Here is a 20989-nt window from a genome sequence, read left to right on the forward strand (position 1 = left end):
GCATTAATGCAAACACATTTAACCACTGTCCTTGATCATTTGAAAGACCATAAATCTTTTATGACATGATTCATAGTTTGAGGCTCAAAATATTCACATATTCTTGTAGTTCAACAGTTTTAAGGCAAATGCAAAATACCCAAATTAATATCTCAAACAAGCAGTTAGTGATTTATTTGGAGAAAAATTGTCCTGTAGCCTTTTTTCAGTAGGAAAAACACAATGATTTTTCTCACTGCAGCTGCGTGACCTTTTCAGGATGAATTTATACGGTTCCTTCAGTCATCACAGACAGCTAGACACGTTCCCCTGGCCATAAATGTCACTCGCAGTTCTCCAAACTTTCTGTATTTGGAGAATATATGGAAACTTCAACACAATGACAGAGGTGGCGGAGGCAGCCTGACATTTCTGCCTTTTTCTGTTCAGCAACGATTCAGGTGAGAGAGAGAGAGAGAGAGAGAGAGAACAATGAGAGAAATAGGCAAATAGAGAGAGATGAAAAAAATCTACAGCCAACAGCGTCCTGTGGGCAACGTCTTGTGACCACTGATGAAGAACTAGATGACCAACACAAACTGTGCAGCAACAGAGCAATAACTCTGACTTTACATCTACAAGGTGGACCAACAAGGTAGGTGTGTCTAATATAGTGAACAGTAATTGGACAGTGTTTTAAAACTCCAGCAACACTGCTGTGTCTGATCCACTTGTCATTGTCACTGCAGTGCTGAGAATGTGGGGGTCTTGACCATTGAAGAACAGGGTGAGAGGGGACTAACAAGTATGAAGAGAAACAGATGGACTACAGTCTGTAATTGTAGAACTACAAAGTGCACCAGTATGGTAAATGAAGCTAAGAGACAGCTTAAATGAAGCTGAGAGACAGACTGGGAGAACGAGAGACTAAAAGAGAGAAAGAAAGGACAAAACAGAAAGAGAAGGGAAAAGAGGGGGGTAGAGATAGAGGGAACAGTGGACAAATATTTGACGAGGCCTCTTGCCCATATGAGCGAGTTTGGTGGGTTTGCAGTAAGCTCAGCTATGTTGGTCAGAGGTGCCCCTGCTGCTGACCTGTGCCACAAGAGCTATGTGGAGATTTCATATGGCAGAAACTAATCTCAGATCAGTCCACAGGACCAACCACTACCAATCCCAGATAAAGCTGTGAGAAGGAATGCTCTTATGCTGCTTTCCTCTTTGACAGTATTATCCTACTGTGATTCCATTGTAAAGGTAATGTTGATCCTTTTTTCTTCTTACCATTTTTACTTATCACACACACTGTGGCCAAACTGTAAGATCAACACAAAAGACAGATTCAGTTTATAAACTAGCACCTTCTAGTGGTTGTTATGACCATCGGCCTGCAGGCTTGCAGGTGCAGGCACTGTATTCATCATCATATCCTAGTCCAATTACCGTAGATCAGTCTAGTTCGGTGTTGCTTCTTTAGTTTTGCACTGAAGCAGTGAGGCTTATGTGACTAGCAAGCTTTAAGATGACTGTTTTTAGCTTTATATATATACATCATCATACATCATCTAAACCACTTATCCTTCTGGGTCGCAGTGGGGTGCTGGAGCCTATCCCAGCTGTCATTGGGCGGAAGGCAGGATACACCCTGGACAGGTCCTTTATATATACATATATATATATATATATATATATATATATATATATATATATATATATATATATATACATTTATATATATATGTATATGTATACATACATATGTGTGTGTGTGTCTGTCTGTGTGTGTGTGTGTGTGTGTGTGTATACATGTACTTGCCAAACTCTTCCTTTAAAGTATACTAAACATGCTACCAGTCCTCTGTATATAAAGCTTTTGTAAGTTTATATGGGTGGCCATGCATGCTAGGGCTCACATATGTCATTTTAATCTAGAACACTGATTTTGCTGAGCACTCAGCAGATCTTTACAGATATGCATGCTGGCCTGAGATCAATGTCAGCTTCTCAGGTGCTGGTTAAGACAAGGTATTGGCTAGTGAAGACTGGTCCTAGATCAGTGGAAACAGTTAACCTCAACAAAGAGCCACTCCTATCAAGATCGTATTGCATCAGCCCTGCACCTGGCTGCTGACTGGCCACAATGCTATGTGCATAGGATCATTAGGAGGAGGTCCTTCTCAACTGGGACTAACACAAGATGGATTTAGTTATTATCTCCTCTCTGCTTTGGCCACGTGGAAGGTACAGGGAAATCAATATGCTCTCCAGAATGGAGGGGAGAACGCCCGCCTCTTACAAGTACAATCACAACAGCACACCCTGGCTGAGTAAAAGCCGTTTGAGAGGGATTCCTCGCTGTTGCCTCCACCAGTAATCATGCCCATCTGCTATCACTCCTTACATACCCCTTTTTCCTGCATGCATTCAAATTCCAAGCAGGGGGGGCAAGGTTTTTAGGACACATGCTTATTTCGCTGTTTTCTCAGAGTCAATAATCAGTGACAGATACAGGGTTGCAGAGTAAACAAGACTGTGGAAGAGCTAGACTGAACGTCTATGGCGAAGGAAACTTGAATGTACTCATACATTGTTTAATTAAGCAGCAGAATATATTCAAACTACATATCATCACAGTTGTGTTATTCGAGGTAGGACACAAACTCAAGGGTTCTATTGCAATTATTCAACAGCTATGCAAAGTAATGAGAAAAAGTAAAACAAAGAAGCCCCAAGCATTGTGTGAAATGTGTGTTTTTAACATTGACAATTTCTTCCTCCAAAAAGTAGTTCCAGATCCAGTATAAGGGGAGCCTGGACACTTCCTGTTTCTCCCTTTCATCTCAAAAACATGACTGCAAAATGCTAGAGGGCGCCCCCAAGCAAATCCACAGAGAATGGGGGTGAATGGAGCTAAATGGCTAAAAACAAAAAAAATGAAACATGTTTTTAGGCATTTTTGTGGGACTTTGCTCTGATTAACATGGTATGTTTCATTATGGTACAGAAAGATATGTTATGATACAATATGAAATAATATGGTAAAATATATGTTACAATACAATACAGTACAAAATAATATGTTCATTATGGCACAATAGGATACACTACGATACAATACAAAATAATGCATTATGATACATTATGATTTAATATGTTGCAATGCAATATGATGTGATATAATGACGTAATATGATGTTACAATACAAGACAATATAATACAGGACATTTTGATGTTATATTGTTGAACCAGTACACTAAGCTGAATAAAGGAATAAAGGACTTTCTGATCAACCCACAATGCACTACACAGTGAAGCAGAAACTATATTAGATTTTCTTTTATAAATTCACTCTTCAAGAGAGAAGTGTTGTTTTAAAGTTCTGATGTAAGCAACAACAGGCTGGTGCATTAACACCTCAGCCTCACTCTGAACTTGGAGGAAATAAAGGATCATGGGTTACAAATCATCACAGACCGCTGAGCCCTAGAAGAGAGAAGCCACAGTAAAAGCCACACTATCATAAATGCTGTTACCCACCACAGCCACAAAATGCTTACCCCTCTGCATCTAACCACCAACCTTAAAGCAGATATTCCCCTTGAGCAGTACACAGTATTAACAAGTCACAAAATGTCACAAATCCTCCTCTTACTGACAGGCCTTTGCTATTATTCTCACTGAACCTGCCTAGCTATCATTAACATCCCTCAAACAACCTACACCACTGGACACTTTTGTTATCTCTGCCGTGTTTTGTCACATTGCCTGTCTTTGTACAGCTGTGCAGTGGATCTATGGTCTGTATTGTACTATTGTTTATTATACACTCACCAACTACTGTATTAGAAACCTTACCTTGTCAGTGTTGAGAATGGCCCACCACCTATATAATATCTAAGTAACAGCAGTCCAGTGGTCATAAATTGACCAGTGAAAAATGAGATAGAGGATGACAGAGGATGAGATGAGATAGAGGATGATAGAGGATGACTAATAAATTATACACGACAAGAGATGGGCTACAGTCTGTAATTGTACACCTATGAAGTGGACCTTTAAGTGGTCAGTGAGTGGATGTGCAAGATAGGAATAGTAAGTAAAAGGATTCTATTCAATACACTTTACCCTGTCTGTATCATATATGCTGTATATGTAGACTGTATGTATGCACATATTGTCTGAATGGAAAATATATCTTATTGTAATTTATCATCACTGTCATAACAAAACCTTCTAACTCTCTAACACTGTTTAAAAATGACAATTGCACTTTACATGGCATGAACTTTTCATAATGAATAGAATAAAAAAGGTCCAAAATTACTCAAAAGCAATGTTAAAGAGGGGCTCCCAGGTGGGACAGCCATCTAAGCATTGGCCTTACTATAATGGGATTGCAAGCTCTGGTGATGCCACAGCCATCTGTCCAAAAAAGACTGGCCTTGCTCTCTCTGGGTGGGAAGGATAACCCTCTGCTTCCCATCACTCTAGCCAGTGTGGGAGTCTGTTAACTGATGTAACAGAATTGGCAATTAGATTTCTCCTCCAAGTGTGTTGAGCTGTCCAAGGATGGTGTGATGCTTCATGTGCCTTGGAGAAAGTAAGAAAATGTGCAAGCCCTTACCCTGCTTAGCATTGTGTGATGTGAATGGAAATTGGCCATGACTAAATAAAAACAACAAACAAAATAATAATAATAATAATAATAATAATAATAACAATAAGACAAAGAAGAAGAAGAAGAAGAAAACTATTAGTAATGTATTAGTAGTATTTTTTAATTCCTGTAAAGTCACGGTTTCTGAGATAAGCAGTTATATAATGACCACATACTACTGCCCTGTATTAACTGCTTGCTGATCAGGGGATCACCAGCAAGCAAGGATTCCTCTCTACTTGCACTGGCTACATAGTGCAAATAAAGCTTGAAATCCAGTCCCATTGCAGACTGCCCTGTGTCAGATACAGCATGAGCACCGAAACCAGCGCAGCATGATTCAGCCTGACATTTCTGGTTTCAAACTGAACAAAAAAGCAGTGCATAGGGCAAATAAGGAAAAAAAAACATCATGCACTGTGTATTTCACAAATGCCTAAGCGAGGGGAGCAGACTGTGCCAAAACGACAGCAGTGCCTGGAAAGATAGCTTAGACACTAGTGTCAAACATTAGCTTGTGTCAGCACTTTGGGGCTTCATGTAAATCCAATGAGGAAAGTGCCTGAAAGCTGCTGCCCGGGAAAAGATGCCCTCAGCACAGGGCACGCCAGCACTTCCACACTTACAGTAATAAGAGCGTCAGGATTGTTGTATCTACTGTAGACGGGATGTGCTAAGGTCAGAATATGTCTCTCTCTCTCCCTCTCTGTCCCCTCTCTCTCTACGTCCAATAACACATTAGCTTACTAAAGTAGTTCCATTCTTGACTAAGCTCTTTATCTCTAGCTTGGTGTCTCCAGGCTTTTGTTATTTCTGAGACTTAATTGTACTGCAATATGAAACAGTGTGCTGTCCTCAGAAGTGTCCATACATTTTTCCATCCAACTAAACCTCCTCACTGATGTTCCATGCATTTTCGAGATTAGAGAGAACCTAGTTTACATAGGCTAATTCACCTCCCTTTAGTGAACAGCAGAACTAACCAATATCCGACTGCCAAGCTGGACTTTGATGATGTAAATGGCCATTGCCACCAAAAGCACCTCGTCCCACTAGCGGCGTTCTAAAGGATAACAAATAGAGACGGTACAATACCACATTCCCTTGTCCAATACCGATACCAATATTAATGCTTAAAGCATGTTGATACTGATACTGATAGCAGCATTTTTATTTTTTAAAACTGTGACTCAAATGATCCTCTAAAAGCACAATGTTAAAAACTCTCAAACATTCTCTACAGGAGGATGTATATAGACAACATGAGTTGTAATTCTGGTATAATACGTGGCTATGGACTCTTTGTTTGTGTGGTAATGTTTGGCTATATGTGATTCCTGTTGTTATCACCGTATTCTAGCCAGATTACTGATGACCTGTTAAAAATGTTCATCTGTAACCTTATTCAAAGAATTACTATATTAAAGTAGCAAAATCTGATGACCTTTTCTTACTTTTAAATTACTTGTTTTTTAAAGTTATGCAATTAAATAAAAACAATTTTTAAGATGATATTGTTAAAAGAAGGCAAACCAAAAAAAATGTGCTTCAAATTAAAATAAAATACAATTAACAAATGGCAGAATGTCTTCAAGTATCCTTTGCTCCTCATAAAAGAGGGTGCCCACACTATAAATATATAACTATATTTCACACCAAACTCATGTCTTTATGGACCTCACTTTGTGCACAGGGTCACAGTCATGATGGAACAGGAAACAACCTTCCCTAAACTGCTGCCACAAGGTTGGGAGCATTTAATTGTCTAAAATGTATTGGTAAGCTGTAGCATTAACATTATCCTTCACAGGAACTAAGGGGCCCAAACAGCCCCAGATCATTATCCCTTCTCCACTAAAGTTTAATGTAAGCACTATGTATTCCAGTATGTAGAGTTTCCATTTCAAAATAATAGCACTTACAGTTGACCGGGGCAGATTTAGCAGGGCAGAAATTTCACAAACTGACTTGCCAGAGGTGGCATCCTGTAACAATGCCACAGTATGACTAATTCTACTGCCAGTGTTTGTCTATGGAGACTGCATGGCTATGTGTTTGATTTTAAACACCTGTTAGCTATGAGTGTGGCTGAAACATCTGAATTCAGTAATTAGGAGGGGTGTCCACATACTTTTGGTGACATAGTGTATTTTGAAAGCAGCACAGAGAAGCTGTGTTCAAAGCAGACTACTACATCTTGCTTATGTACTGATTGTGCACAAAAGTAGTAAGTAGTATACAGTATGTGATCAACATGAATTTCTCCAGTACGACAAAAATGCCTGGATGACATACTGCACCAGCAAAATATTCCAGTACCCAGCCAGAGTATCACTATCTCTGTGATATACTGCATCCCAAATGCAATGCAGTCATTTCAGGAGGATGTAACAACCTAGTTTGTTCCAAAGAGTTTAATAGCCCCAGTTTCAGTCTTTTATGGATACATAAATTAAATGAAAGGAAATAATTTGTCCTGCTGCTACTTTCTCTGCTGGTCTTGAAGTGGGTTTGCTTACTTTGTCTATTTAATAAAGTTAACTTGCTGCATCGATAATATGGTTAACTTAATAAAGTTGGTCTCAACCAAACAATCCAGACATCATCTGCTTATTAAGGCTCACATATGGAGTCACGCCGCTTATATACCAACTATGAATTAATGAAAATGAAAAGACTCACAAACTGAGGAAAACAAATGTGTTTGGAAACCACACAGATTTACCACACAGACCAATCCAAAGCTGACATTTTTAAACTTTAACTGTGGCTTTGGAGATGAATAGAAAATAAAATCCACTTTTCTTATTGGTATCTTTCAGAACTCAGCAGGCCTGTCTCTTGACCAAAATACACTATATTGCCAAAAGTATTCGCCCGTCTGCCTTCACACCCATATGAACTTGAGTGACATCCCATTCTTAATCCATAGGGTTTAATATGATGTTGGCCCACCCTTTGCAGCTATAACAGCTTCAACTCTTCTGGGAAGGCTTTCCACAAGGTTTAGGAGTGTGTTTATGGGAATTTTTGACCATTCTTCCAGAAGCGCATTTGTGAGGTCAGACACTGATGTTGGATGAGAAGGCCTGGCTCGCAGTCTCTGCTCTAATTCATCCCAAAGGTGTTCTATCGGGTTGAGGTCAGGACTCTGTGCAGGCCAGTCAAGTTCTTCCACACCAAACTCGCTCATCCATGTCTTTATGGACCTTGCTTTGTGCACTGGTGCGCAGTCATGTTGGAACAGGAAGGGGCCATCCCCAAACTGTTCCCACCAAGTTGGGAGCATGAAATTGTCCAAAATCTCTCAGTCTGCTGAAGCATTAAGAGTTCCTTTCACTGGAACTAAGGAGCCGAGCCCAACTCCTGAAAAACAACCCGCACCCCCTCCACCAAACTTTACACTTGGTACAATCAGTCAGACAGGTACCGTTCTCCTGGCAACCGCCAAACTCAGACTCGTCCATCGGATTGCCAGACAGAGAAGCGTGATTCATCACTCCAGAGAACGTCTCCACTGCTCTAGAGTCCAGTGGTGGCGCTTTACACCACTGCATTTGACGCTTTGCGTTGCGCTTTGTGATGTAAGGCTTGGATGCAGCTGTTCGGCCATGGAAATCCATTCCATGAAGCTCTCTACGCTGTTCTTGAGCTAATCTGAAGGCCACATGAAGTTTGGAGGTCTGTAGCAATTGACTCTGCAGAAAGTTGCCGACCTCTGCGCACTATGTGCCTCAGGATCTGCTGACCCCGCTCTGTCATTTTATGTGGCCTACCACTTCGTGGCTGAGTTGCTGTCGTTCCCAATCACTTCCACTTTGTTATAATACCACTGACAGTTGACTGTGGAATATTTAGTAGTGAGGAAATTTCACGACTGGACTTGTTGCACAGGTGGCATCCTGTCATGGTACCACGCTGGAATTCACCGAGCTCCTGAGAGCGACCCATTCTTTCACAAATGTTTGTAGAAGCAGTCTGCATGCCTAGGTGCTTGTTTTTATACACCTGTGGCCATGGAAGTGATTGGAACACCTGAATTCAATGATTTGGAAGGGTGAGTGAATACTTTTGGCAATATAGTGTATATCCACACGTGTTGTTAAACACCTAAGCTGAAACATGGCTAAAAATGGTTGCCAAGCAGCGATTAGAGAGTGAGGTCCCCTCATTCAGAAGCTGAAACTTTGAGTATGTTCCCATATAGCTTGGCTGTCCGTGAGTCAGTTTGAGCTGCTTTTGGAAACACACGTCATACGTGACGAAGCAAAAGATAAACTAATCCTTTTTGATGTTTGTTGTAAGTTGCTGAGACACACTGCCAACCACACAGACAACAGAGATTGGTGAAGTGAGATCATGTCAGCTGCGGAGGTTCTCAAAAATCTTGTGTTGAATAAAATGTAGCATTTTTGCCGTATGAAAACTTGCATGCAAGAGTGATTTTAATGTAGTCCTGCTAGCACCATGCTGAAAAAAACCTTAGAACCATTAGGATTGAAACCTGATGGTTTTGCTAAATGATTATAATTAGTGACCACTACTTTCCTGTACACTCTTAAAAAGGTCCTTCAAGGGTTCTTCAAAGAACCCATGATTAAAGGGTTCTTTGCATCGTGAAACGTGTCTTCAGATTGATGAAGAACATGCTGTAGATGGTTCTATATAGAACCTTTTTGAAAAGTGTTCTATTGTTACGATGTCAAGCTTGACATAATAGAAGAATCCCTTTTGGTGCTATATAGAACCTTTTTCATCTACAGCTTGTTCTCCATCAGTCTAAAGAACCCTTTCATGATGCAAAGAACCCTTAATCATGCAAAGGGTTTTACTAAAGAACCCTTGAAAAACCATCATTTTTAAGTGTGTAGGACACCTTTAGATGCCATTAGGAAACCATCAATGTCACCTGGAATCAGTCCCAAAACACCAGTTAAGTCCTTTTATCTGTGATATTAACCCATCAGGAAAACACGAAATACCATTACTGACTGTTGGACATCATCAGGAACCAGCAGAAACTTTTAATGGTTTTTATGTTTTTTTCCAGCAGAGTAATCACTGTTACGTGTATTTCATTACCACCCAAGTCTGCATTGACCTACTTTACTTCACTTTATGTTTTGTTGCGCTACAAGCTGTTACAATTCTGTTGTATTTCACTCTAAGAGTGTCACAGAATCGTATCAGACTGATTTTATTTTCTGCTGGTATCAGCCTGATGTCAGATCTGTTCCATCTCAAAACAAGACAAACACGGCTCAGGCAGAGCACAAGTAATGTGTTAAATATAAGCTGTTTAAGAACTCTTCTGGCTTGTTAAAGAACTTTCTCCTTGATTTCAGCTCCCACCTCACTGGAGTGGAATCTGAGAAGCTGGGACAGAGTGTAGCGTGGGCTACACCTCCCTCCAGAAGACCCAGAAATAAGTGCATACCGCCACTGTGCATTTCAGTGTGATATTTATGGCCTTCAATATTTAAATGGTGTCTGAGGAAATTGCGTACTGCGGAAATAAATTGATACTTTAATATGTTTTCCCGCGACCATGCAGCCCTCGCTGTGTTCTCATATCGGAATGTGCGGAGTCAGGGTGGTGGGTTTTGTTATGAGCAGTCTGATTTACTGCTGTGGGAGCTACTGGGCAGCAATATGCCCGCTGCATTAAAGGACCAGTGTGTGAGACTGATGCAGCAATAAATGTTTTAACCTTGAAAGACCTTCACTGGCTCTGCAATAAAGCCCTCGCTGCGCCTCCGGCCGCCCCGCGCGCTCCCCCTAGTGGACACAGCGGCGAAGCGCAGCTGATTATAATCAGTAGCCGACTGGAGGAAGGAGAGGAGGAGAAGAGTGACCACACAGCCTCAGAGAGAGGCTTTTACAGAGTTTACAGCTATTAGAGCTGTGTTTAGAGGACAGTGAGGTGCTCCAGCTCCCCCTCACACTCTCAAATAATGGACTCTCTCTCTCTCTCTATACATATATACATATGTGTGTGTATATATATAAATATATATATATATATATATATATATATATATATATATATATATATATATACACTCATCAGGCATAATATTATGACCACTTCCTTGTTTCTACGCTCATTGTCCATTTTATCAGCTCCACTTTTTATATAGGTGCACTTTGTAGTTCTACAATTACAGACTGTAGTCCATCTGCTTCTCTGCATACTTTGTTAGCCCCCTTTTACCCTGTTCTTCAGTGGTCAGGACCCCATTATCCATATCCATTCTCTTCACTTTAATGATGGTTTGAATGTGGGTTTCAGTTATATGGCTGCAATAAGATATTCAGCTTCCAATAAGTAAGACTTTCTGTTTTCACCAGCTTAAAACGAAAAACAAAAAAATAAAAATTAAAAATAGCTTGCCCTCAAGAATTCACCCCAAAGCAGCTGTAGTTTTGTAGCACCTCCTACCTTCAGGATGCGTCATCAGAAGGGGGTTTTCCTAATCTTTATACCAGAAATCTCACTCTAGAGACTGCTCCGGCACCTCTGTAGGGTCAGTACAGGGTGATACACCTCTGTAGGGTGATGTTTACATGTTTTTTGAAAAGGGTTCTATATGGCACCAAAAAGCGTTCTTCTATTGTTACGATGTCAAGACTGTAATAATAGAAGAACCCTTTTTAGTGCTATATAGAACGCTTTTCAAGAAGGTTTTATATAGAACCATGTACAACACATTTTCTATCGATCTGAAGAACCATTTCGTGATGCAAAGAACCCCTTAATCATAAGGGTTCTTGGAGTGTTCATGGTTCTATATAGAACCATTTTCTTTGAGAATCACCCACATGTGCCCAGTTCCCTACAGGATATATAAGTTAGCTACTGCACTTTTTGTGTTAAAGTCCAAATTTCATAACTCACATAGTGCACTGTGTAGGGAGTAAGGAGACATTTGAGACTCTCACATTGTGTTTAAGTGTTTCTAAAAACGTTACGAACTCCCATCCGTGCCCTTCATGTAATACAACGCAGCGTACAGTCGTTTCTAAGCTTCTCCGCTTACCCGAGAGCGCGATTCTGCGGTAAACGTCCTCTCGATTTGTGTAGGCGTAGCTGTAATGGTGGCAGTAAACACAGGGTGGCGCTGTGCGGCGGCTGCAGTCAGGCGAAGGAGGACCGCAGAGGAACAGAGGAGTCCAGCTCGTCCTGTGTGTGAGTGCGTGTCGGGTCTCGCACTGTGAGCAGATTTAAACCATGTCTCTGGAAATCGAGTCAGCAGAGTGAGTAGACCGATCATCCTGCGAATTACTCCGTCTGTGTTTCTGGTCTTTAGCTAAACTGGGGGTTTAAACGCGCTTTTTGCAGAGCTGCATACCCCGCTGGGTGCGGGGCTGAAGTTGGCTTCCTTTTCTCCAGCTTCTTGCTCGAATTATCCCGTTCCACCTTAAATGGTGCTGCAGTTACGTTCTGCCGCCTGACGCGTTATAGTAACTGCTGCACAACTTAAGGTGGAACGGGATAATTTGAGCAAGAAGCCGACTTCAGCTTCGTTCGCTGAGGAGCGTTAGCTGGTTAGCTGAGTTAGCTTCACTCTTCTCTCTTCTAGATTTGACTTGCTTAACAAGCAAGGGTCTCGGTGGTCTTTAAGACAAAACACTATTAACCTCTTTACCTGCGATTTCACCCTCACACCCTGTGTACTTTTACTTCTATCACCGTTTTTTGCGGTCCAGCGCTGATGGTCACTGTAGCTAACATTAGCTAGCCATGAAGCTAACTTCGGCTAGCTGTAGTCGACGTGTAGTAAACACAGAAAATGGAGACACAGCCTTGTAGTATTTTTTTAAAGTACAGTAACTGGACAGTGATCACTATCTGCAAGATTAGCTTTTAATGTATTTTAAGCAACTGAATATTCTAGTTATTCCTTTAAAGCTACACTCTTTATTGAATAGGTTAAAGGGACTATATGTAAATATTTTTCTAACGTTATCATTTTATTTTTCCTTGTGAGGTCCACTGATGGCATTTGTGTGTCTTTATGTACGAAGAACATTCATAATTTATGTTTGACTATTTTCCAACCGTATCCCTTAGAATCAAAGAGGCTGTTTGTGTTACGGTGCCTTTAAGACGAGTATATGTAAATTATCTCTGTTCTGATTGGCTGCTCTGTATTGTGTCTCATTGCAAAAGTAGTTGTAGCTAAAACACTTAATATTATTTCAGCATGAATGGGGTGAGGACAACTGCTGAATAGGTGGATTTATGTAGATGTCTTTGTTTTTTTAAAACAGAATTCAAATCAGGTTGTTCATATATAAACTGTATGTACTGGGGAGTGAAAGGTATGTTTTAACAGTGTTTACATACATCAAGGTCTTATAAAGAAAGAAGAAAACAAGGAAAATGACATTAAGATTAATTAAGATTAAGTGACCCTTATTAGTCCCACAACAGGGAAATTTCACCTCTGCGTTTTACCCATCCGTCCAGTGAAACGCCACTTACACACTAGTACACACACACACACACACACACACACACACACACACACACACACACTAGGGGGCAGTGAGCACACTTGCCCAGAGTGGTGGGCAGCCCTATCCACGGCGCCCGGGGAGCAGTTGGGGGTTAGGTGCCTTGCTCAAGGGCACTTCAGACACGTAAAATCGGCTCAGGGGATCGAACCAGCGACTTTCCAGTCACAAGGCTGGTTCCCTAACCTCCAGCCTGTGACTGCCCCCAAAACATTTGTTTTGTTTTAAAACTTTAGAGGTTCATAGGAACAATATGTTAATCTCATGTTACAACATCAGAACCTATGTGTTCATTAAGATTGGATGTAAGTGAGGGATAAAGAAACCCATATACTGACTGCAGTTGGAGTGACAAAATTCCTTTTAGTCTAGGAAGCATCCCAAAAAAAATATCATAAGAATGTATTGATATCTTCCATAAAAAACTGCACACAGAATTGCACCTCCGTCACAGGTTGTGGCTCACTAACTAACTAACCAGGGTACTCTAAATGAAATATCCTCACTTTTTTGTTTGTGATTTCTGTTTTTGCAGCGTAATTCGTCTGATCATGCAGTACTTGAAGGAAAATAACTTGCATCGAACACTTGCAACACTGCAGGAGGAGACCACTGTGTCCCTCAATACAGTGGACAGTATTGAGAGCTTTGTGGCAGATATAAACAGTGGTCATTGGGACACTGTGCTACAGGCTATCCAGTCCCTCAAGCTGCCAGATAAGACACTGATTGATCTGTATGAACAGGTGAGGCCCTTGTATTGTTCTCATAACTATAAATGCAGTTTTGTTTAACTCCTTAAACTGTCTGTATGTTCCTCACTATAACTCCATGAGCTGTGTATTTGTTTCTTAGTATTTATTGAGTAATTTGCAGAAGTTACTGAATAGTAACTGAATAATAATCCTGCAGTTTAAAAATGTCATATTCTCAGTGGCATTTTATGTGCTTTCTAGGCTACTGTGTATTGTTTCAGACATGATGACATAAGTAGATATTCTTGTAGATTAATTCCAGTGTTTGCCAAACAGGTTGTGCTGGAGCTGATAGAGCTGAGAGAGCTGGGAGCTGCCAGGTCTTTGCTGAGGCAGACAGACCCCATGATCATGCTGAAACAGACTCAGCCTGAGAGGTACATCCACCTGGAGAACCTGCTGGCCCGCTCCTACTTTGACCCCAGAGAGGTGGGTTGTGGTTCTGCACAATATATCATTTCGCTGTTGTTGGAAGAAAACCTCATATCTCCAAAATGGTAACTTTACAGGAAAAGAAAAAACCTACTTTACTTTTAATGTAAGTCAGTGGAACCAGACTTTTTTCAGTCATTTTGTGCCGTTTCTTTTAGTCTGTTCATCATGAAATTTACACACAATGTGAAGAGCAACAGGAACTTTCAAATTATGTCAAAAACTGAAAAACGACAAAGATGGAGATACAAGGTTTTCTTCCGACAACAGCAATTTGTTCATCTTTATTGGAATGTTGGCATTTGCAGTACTGATATGGTAGTGGACACAATGTGCAAATGAGCGCTGTATGCTGTGAGCATCCTGACCAGTCACAGATGTTTGTTTTGCTAATTAAGGCATTTATAGGATCCAAAAAGAATAAATACTTTTAAATTGCAGCACAAGGTTTAACCACGTCCCGGTTTCTTTATGTCATCATGAAATTTTAGCTGTTGATTAATTACCATATAAATAATTTCGATTACCAATTTGTCTTTTTCATTCATTGTTTGCTACTATTAAATTACAAGCCTGTAGTGGCAAAATTGGCTCATTAGCTATCTTTCTTCTTATCTGTCAGTATTTAGTAGCTCCTATCTTTATGATATAAACAGCTCATTCTCAAAAAAAAAAACGCTAAACATGTCATACTGGGAAGTTAGAATCGTGTTGTTTTCATAAGAACCATGTGGTGTCTCAGAAATTCTTTTATTAGTGTATATTTTTCTCTAATAGTTGAAAATGCACTTGATTCACATTCTGTTTGTAGCAATGTAATTGTGAGGTAAAACCTGTGGAAAATAACTGGTCATCTTAAGTAATTGCTCAGATAAGTGCAATCAAGTGAATATGTAATGATTGTGACAGGTCTGTTATATTATTGTTCAACCCTAGATGGTTGTGAGAGAGAAAATAAGAAGTGCTCATGCTTTGTAATGAGCACAGTATGACACGAATGCGAGCAGTTCTAGAAACAATTGGAACTTCAGCCACAGCTGAAGATGGATCCACTTGTTGGTGCCACACAGCAGTGAACTGCCATTATATTAGACTGTAATCATACAAGCACATCAGTTTTATGATTGCCTATATTGTTTGTTTGTGTATTTATTTTCAGGCGTATCCTGATGGCAGCAGTAAGGAAAAGCGGCGAGCAGCAATTGCTCAGGCGCTGGCGGGGGAGGTCAGTGTCGTGCCCCCCTCTCGTCTCATGGCCCTGCTTGCACAGGTGAGGAACACTGCATGCTGCTTCTGCTGGTTCATATAGAATAGCACTAATGTGGATGGATGAAATCTAATTGTCATTTGTGTGTGTGTCTTAGGATATTTAAAGTGTAAGTATTTAAATAGCTTTAGTTTTTGTTTTGCATGGAAGGATGGTATTAGTGTCTTATTTAGTATTGCTCACTGTTATGATTCGCAATGGAGATTAATTTCTAATGACCTGCTTGCTCCTTTGCTCAGTCTCTGAAGTGGCAACAGCACCAGGGTCTCCTACCTCCTGGTATGACCATTGACTTGTTCAGAGGCAAAGCTGCAGTGAAGGATGTAGAGGAAGAGCGTTTCCCCACCCAGCTTAGCAGACACATCAAGGTACTATTCAGGTTTCCCAAAAGCATTAAGATGCAAAGCAATAGTGAGAGTAATGCTGTCTCTTTCAATTATTTTAACCTCTTAAATTGCATACTTACTGTTAAACTTAAGACACTATTCAGTAACTACTATGAATTCAGTGCTGTCTATGAAGAGTATGTAAGTTATGAGATTGAAAAATTGGAAGTGTGGACCTGCATACAGAGTATTGCAGGTTAAAATGGCATTCTGGTCTAAAACTGGCATTTAATGTTATGTTGTGTTACACAATGATGTTTATGCAAATATGGTATGCTAATACAGCTGCTTTGGCTCTGCTGTCCTAGGCATGTTTACAATACATGTGATGATGGTTACATTTTAAATTTTGGGCTGAGTACACAGAGTCTGTAAATGTTTAAAGAAACTAGGCCTGCCAACTTGTCTGTATCTGTATGAAAGCTGAATGGTTTTGATTCAACCAGGTAAAATTGACATGTGACTAAATAAGTATTTAATTTGCCTCTCTGTTTGTGTGTGTGTGTGTGTAGTTTGGTCAAAAGTCCCATGTGGAGTGCTCCCGCTTCTCTCCTGATGGTCAGTATCTGGTTACGGGCTCTGTTGACGGCTTCATCGAGGTGTGGAACTTCACTACAGGCAAGATCAGAAAGGTACAATCTTCTAATCCCAGCTCACACACCAAGTACTCTCCCTGCCCACCTTCTCCAACATGATTCTTTCTTAGTGAGCAGGATTTGGTGTTGGTTGTGCAGTTAAGCTGCACATACAAGCTTACATTCACGTATGTTTGTGTTATTAAGTGCAAAGTGTCTGTTACAGGATCTGAAGTACCAGGCGCAAGATAACTTTATGATGATGGACGATGCAGTGCTGTGCATGTGTTTCAGCAGAGACACCGAGATGCTGGCAACAGGAGCTCAGGATGGCAAAATAAAGGTCACTGGCCTAGCAGTCTGACTATTATTCTGCATGTGTTATGTTTAAGAAAAAATATTTGAAGGACTGCACCCACGTGTATGTAAACAGCCATTTTTCTCTTTGTGTGTGTGTGTGTGTGTGTGTGTGTGTGCAGGTATGGAAGATCCAGAGCGGTCAGTGTCTGCGCCGTTTTGAGCGCGCTCACAGTAAAGGTGTGACCTGTGTGAGTTTCTCTAAGGACAGCACTCAGCTCCTTTCAGCCTCATTCGACCAGACCATCAGGTATGCACCTCGGCATGCCTGAGTATATCACACACTTGAGACTGTAGAACTGACCCTAACAGCATTTTAAAGGCTTGTTGTTAATATTTCAGAATGAGTACTTAAAAGTTCATTTTCAAAATCACACCTTAAAAAGGAGTTGTCCATGTGACAAAACAGTTACACTTTCATTTTAATCAATGTTTCTGTTCGTAACAGCTATGCTAGATATGTCTTTCATCATTCAAAAGGCAAGCCCTATGGATTTTTTTTTCCTCCACTTGTCATAAATCGTAAGCTCCATACTGATCCAGTAAAAACACTTTAGTGTTCTAATCTGCATTTAATAATTGATGTGGTTGCTTCAGAGCAGCTCCTGTGCTGTACCAACAGTGAATAGAGGATGTATTATTTTGTGTAATGATGTTGGAAGTATGCTTTTATTTCTGTGTGACTTGTTCAAGTTGTCAGTTTCCTTGATTTATGCTATTTTGCTGATGCTGCATGTGTTGGCCTGTTATAAAATTCAAAGGTTTCCTTTGTTTAGAGTAAGTGTTTCTGTTTGTGTTTCAGAGTTCATGGTTTGAAATCAGGCAAGTCTCTGAAGGAGTTCCGAGGCCACTCCTCTTTCGTTAATGAAGCCACTTTCACTCCTGATGGCCACCACATCATTAGTGCTTCCTCTGATGGAACAGTAAAGGTACAAAATCCCACAACTCCTATTCCTTCTACTTGTGGCATTCGGGGATAATATCACAGTGCTGCACAGACTGACTGATGTTTTTTTTTGTTTTTTTTTAACCCGATGGTTTTTTGTTGATCGCTCATCTTTTCAATTGCTAATCAGTGAAGTTACACTAGGAAATTGTAATGAATGCTAGATCCTGTAGCTTGTTCTTGTAATGTAATGTAATGTAATGTAATGTAATGTAATAGAGTATTTGACAAATTTTGCATTTGTTCAGATTTGGAACGTGAAGACCACAGAGTGCACAAGCACATTCAAATCCCTTGGTGCCTCAGCTGGCACAGACATCACAGTGAACAACGTGATCCTGCTTCCCAAGAACCCAGAGCATTTTGTAGTCTGCAACCGCTCCAACACTGTGGTCATTATGAACATGCAGGGTCAGGTAAGCAAATAACTGTTTCACCAAAATCCAGCAGACAAATAAGGCTCAGATGGATGATGGGATTATATGGTTAGTACAATGTTTAAAAATGTGCCAGTACATCGATAAATACTGACAAAGTCTTAGCAGTTTTTGTGGTTGGTGCATTTATGCCCATTTCTTGAGATGGCGTTTTATTTTTTGCTGACTACAGTGTTTGTTTCTCTAAATGCTTTCCTAATGCAGATTGTGAGGAGTTTCAGCTCTGGTAAGCGAGAAGGAGGAGATTTTGTGTGCTGCACGCTGTCCCCCAGAGGAGAGTGGATCTACTGTGTGGGAGAGGACTTTGTGCTCTACTGCTTCAGCACAGTCACAGGCAAACTGGAGAGAACCCTGACAGTAAGCCTACATTTGCTCTCTGTATCTGGTGCTTAAAGAGCAGTCTATTTTAGCCCTTAGACATGGAATGTTGCCATGAGGAAAGTCATCATATCAGTTCCTCTTTAGTTTTGGCTGTATGAGAACCATATTTAAGCTAAAGATTGTGTGTGTTTTCTACCAGGTACATGAGAAGGATGTGATTGGTATTGCCCACCACCCTCATCAGAACCTGATCTCCACATACAGTGAAGATGGCCTGCTCAAGCTCTGGAAACCCTAAGACATCAGCCATAACCAATATTTTCCTGAGACAGACAGGAAATGGGTTAAGGACAGGTTTTGAAGTTTTTCTTTTGTACATATTCCTTTTTTATTTGAGTGTATTAGATTGAGGGTCAGTTTGTGGCCCTTCCTTTTGAGTATGAAAACATGATAGGCAGTGTGGACATTTCCTCTAAAAAGTTCCAGACTCTTTGTGGCTATGTACCTTGTCATTCTGGTTGTGTAATAGCGAGTCATTGTCAAATATTTCTCCAGTATTTTACATGGAACATTTTCTTTAACCTTTGCAATTAAACATTTTGATCACAACTTTTGTTTGTTTGTTTTAAAAACTTACATTTTGACTGTGAATTATGTGATGGAGGACCAAACAAATAGTTTGGTGGAAAAAAAAAGGAGTTAAAGGCCAAGAACACCATAATAATACGCTTCACTAGAATGTGCATCACAGTAAGTGGAGTGCTTAGAGCAGCAGGGTGTCTTACAGCCCACTGAGTTCTATGGAGTTGATAATGTAGAAAGAAAGTGGAAAATTGAGACTCAGACCATTACTTTGTGGAACCTATTCAGCCAATGACTGGTACACCCAAAAGAAGCAGAACAGGTACAAGCATATCGTACTGAAAGGTGACAGTTTACTTAAACCCAGTCATGGGCCTAGTTTTAGTTGACTACAAAAAATTAAACCACATCAAAGCAAGACAAAGCTCTTGTCATAAGACTAAGTGTGCAAAAATTAATTTTTCAACCATCACTTCTAAAAATAGGATTTGCAGGAAACTGATTCACTAATAGAAGTGCAAACAGCATGGCATGTTATGTGCTATTTGAATTTGTGTTTCGGTATGCATGGCATACATTTTCCCCATGCCTCTATGTCCAGTGGGATTATGAAAGCTCATGAGGCTGTGAAAGTGCCTCTTCTAAACGTGTAGCACTGCGTGTAAGTAGCATGCCGTTTTTCTCAGTGATATGTGTGTATATGAGTAACATCAAATATGGTCAACTATATTTCCAAGATGTTTACTGGATGCAGGGACTTTTAGATAATTCTAGATAATTCTATTGCCAACTCAGATTTCTTTACAGTGGTGGTGATGAAAACCAGGAGTTGTGACGTCTACAACACACCTATGGCCATTTTATTTTCCTACACGTCTTCTGTTTCATATGCAATGCTGACACGGCTTAAGTAGTGGTCAATCCTAAAATATGTATTTGTCTTGATGCTCTGCTGAAAAAAGAAACAGCACAGACCAACATGAATGTGTATGCAAGTCTGGCTAGTCATGCAGCATCGGTATGTTGCTTGACCAGCATCGAACCCGCAACATATGCTGGTATTGGTGTTGACCAGCCATGCCGATCTTTCTAGCATTGTACCCATCCACCATGAAAGAAGTTTCAGATGAAAGACATTTTAGACCAACAGCTTCTCTAAAACTATTGTAAAACAACATTTCACTCATCAGACAGCATATTGACATCCATTTCCTGTAACTTTTTGTGAGGCAGCTTTTAGAATGTTAAAGTCTTTAAACATCTGCTTCCCATCAACACCACTGTGAACAACAAAGTACTTCACATCAAACCACTGAATGGCTTTGTTCACATCTTAATGATTTAATTATACAGACTTTTTGAAAAGTCAGTGGAATTCAATAATTTCCTGAAGTTGATTCATGAGTAAAATATTCATGAAATCTGTCAGGTAACACTGACAATGAGCTACTGTAGAACATAACCAGGCACAGCATGAGCTTCCAAAATGGAAACAGTGTTGCACTGGAGAAGGAGCACTTCCTCTGCCTGAGGCACACTGTTCCAGCCACCTGCTGTTGCTTCATACAAACCTGGCCTACCCAACATCATTAAGAACTGCTGTAATAATCGGGATACTAGAGTCTACATGCTGAGGGTTATTGCAGTAGCTCCATACTACTCCATTAGATCCCAGCACTGGCCCGAGTACAAAGTATATCTTATTAAAAGATATAGATATAATGCTCAATTCGTATATACTGACATTACATAAATATTTCTGTGAAAACAGCAA

At 40.3% G+C, this 20989-nt stretch overlaps 1 protein-coding gene across 1 annotated transcript; it reads left to right on the forward strand.

Moving 5' to 3' along the window:
* The first annotated feature begins 11783 nt into the window (after nt 1-11783).
* smu1a (SMU1 DNA replication regulator and spliceosomal factor a) lies at nt 11784-19242 on the forward strand. The gene is made up of 12 exons (XM_036575747.1): nt 11784-11894; nt 13693-13903; nt 14189-14341; nt 15504-15614; nt 15851-15979; nt 16510-16629; nt 16799-16915; nt 17052-17179; nt 17732-17858; nt 18124-18291; nt 18517-18669; nt 18833-19242. The coding sequence occupies exons 1-12, from the start codon at nt 11869-11871 to the stop codon at nt 18929-18931; spliced, it is 1542 nt and encodes a 513-aa protein (XP_036431640.1). The 5' UTR covers nt 11784-11868; the 3' UTR covers nt 18932-19242.
* The last annotated feature ends 1747 nt before the right edge of the window (nt 19243-20989 follow it).

This window comes from Colossoma macropomum, unplaced genomic scaffold (assembly GCF_904425465.1).
Source record: "Colossoma macropomum unplaced genomic scaffold, Colossoma_macropomum, whole genome shotgun sequence".
NCBI lineage: Eukaryota > Metazoa > Chordata > Actinopteri > Characiformes > Serrasalmidae > Colossoma > Colossoma macropomum.

Bases quoted from the DNA above. Each gene is read 5' to 3' on its own strand.
- smu1a (XM_036575747.1), top strand. From the start codon at position 11,869: ATGTCTCTGGAAATCGAGTCAGCAGA. The intron at 11,895-13,692 runs GTGAGTAGACCG...CTGTTTTTGCAG, and splicing joins CTGGAAATCGAGTCAGCAGA to CGTAATTCGTCTGATCATGC. The intron at 17,180-17,731 runs GTATGCACCTCG...TTTGTGTTTCAG, and splicing joins TCATTCGACCAGACCATCAG to AGTTCATGGTTTGAAATCAG.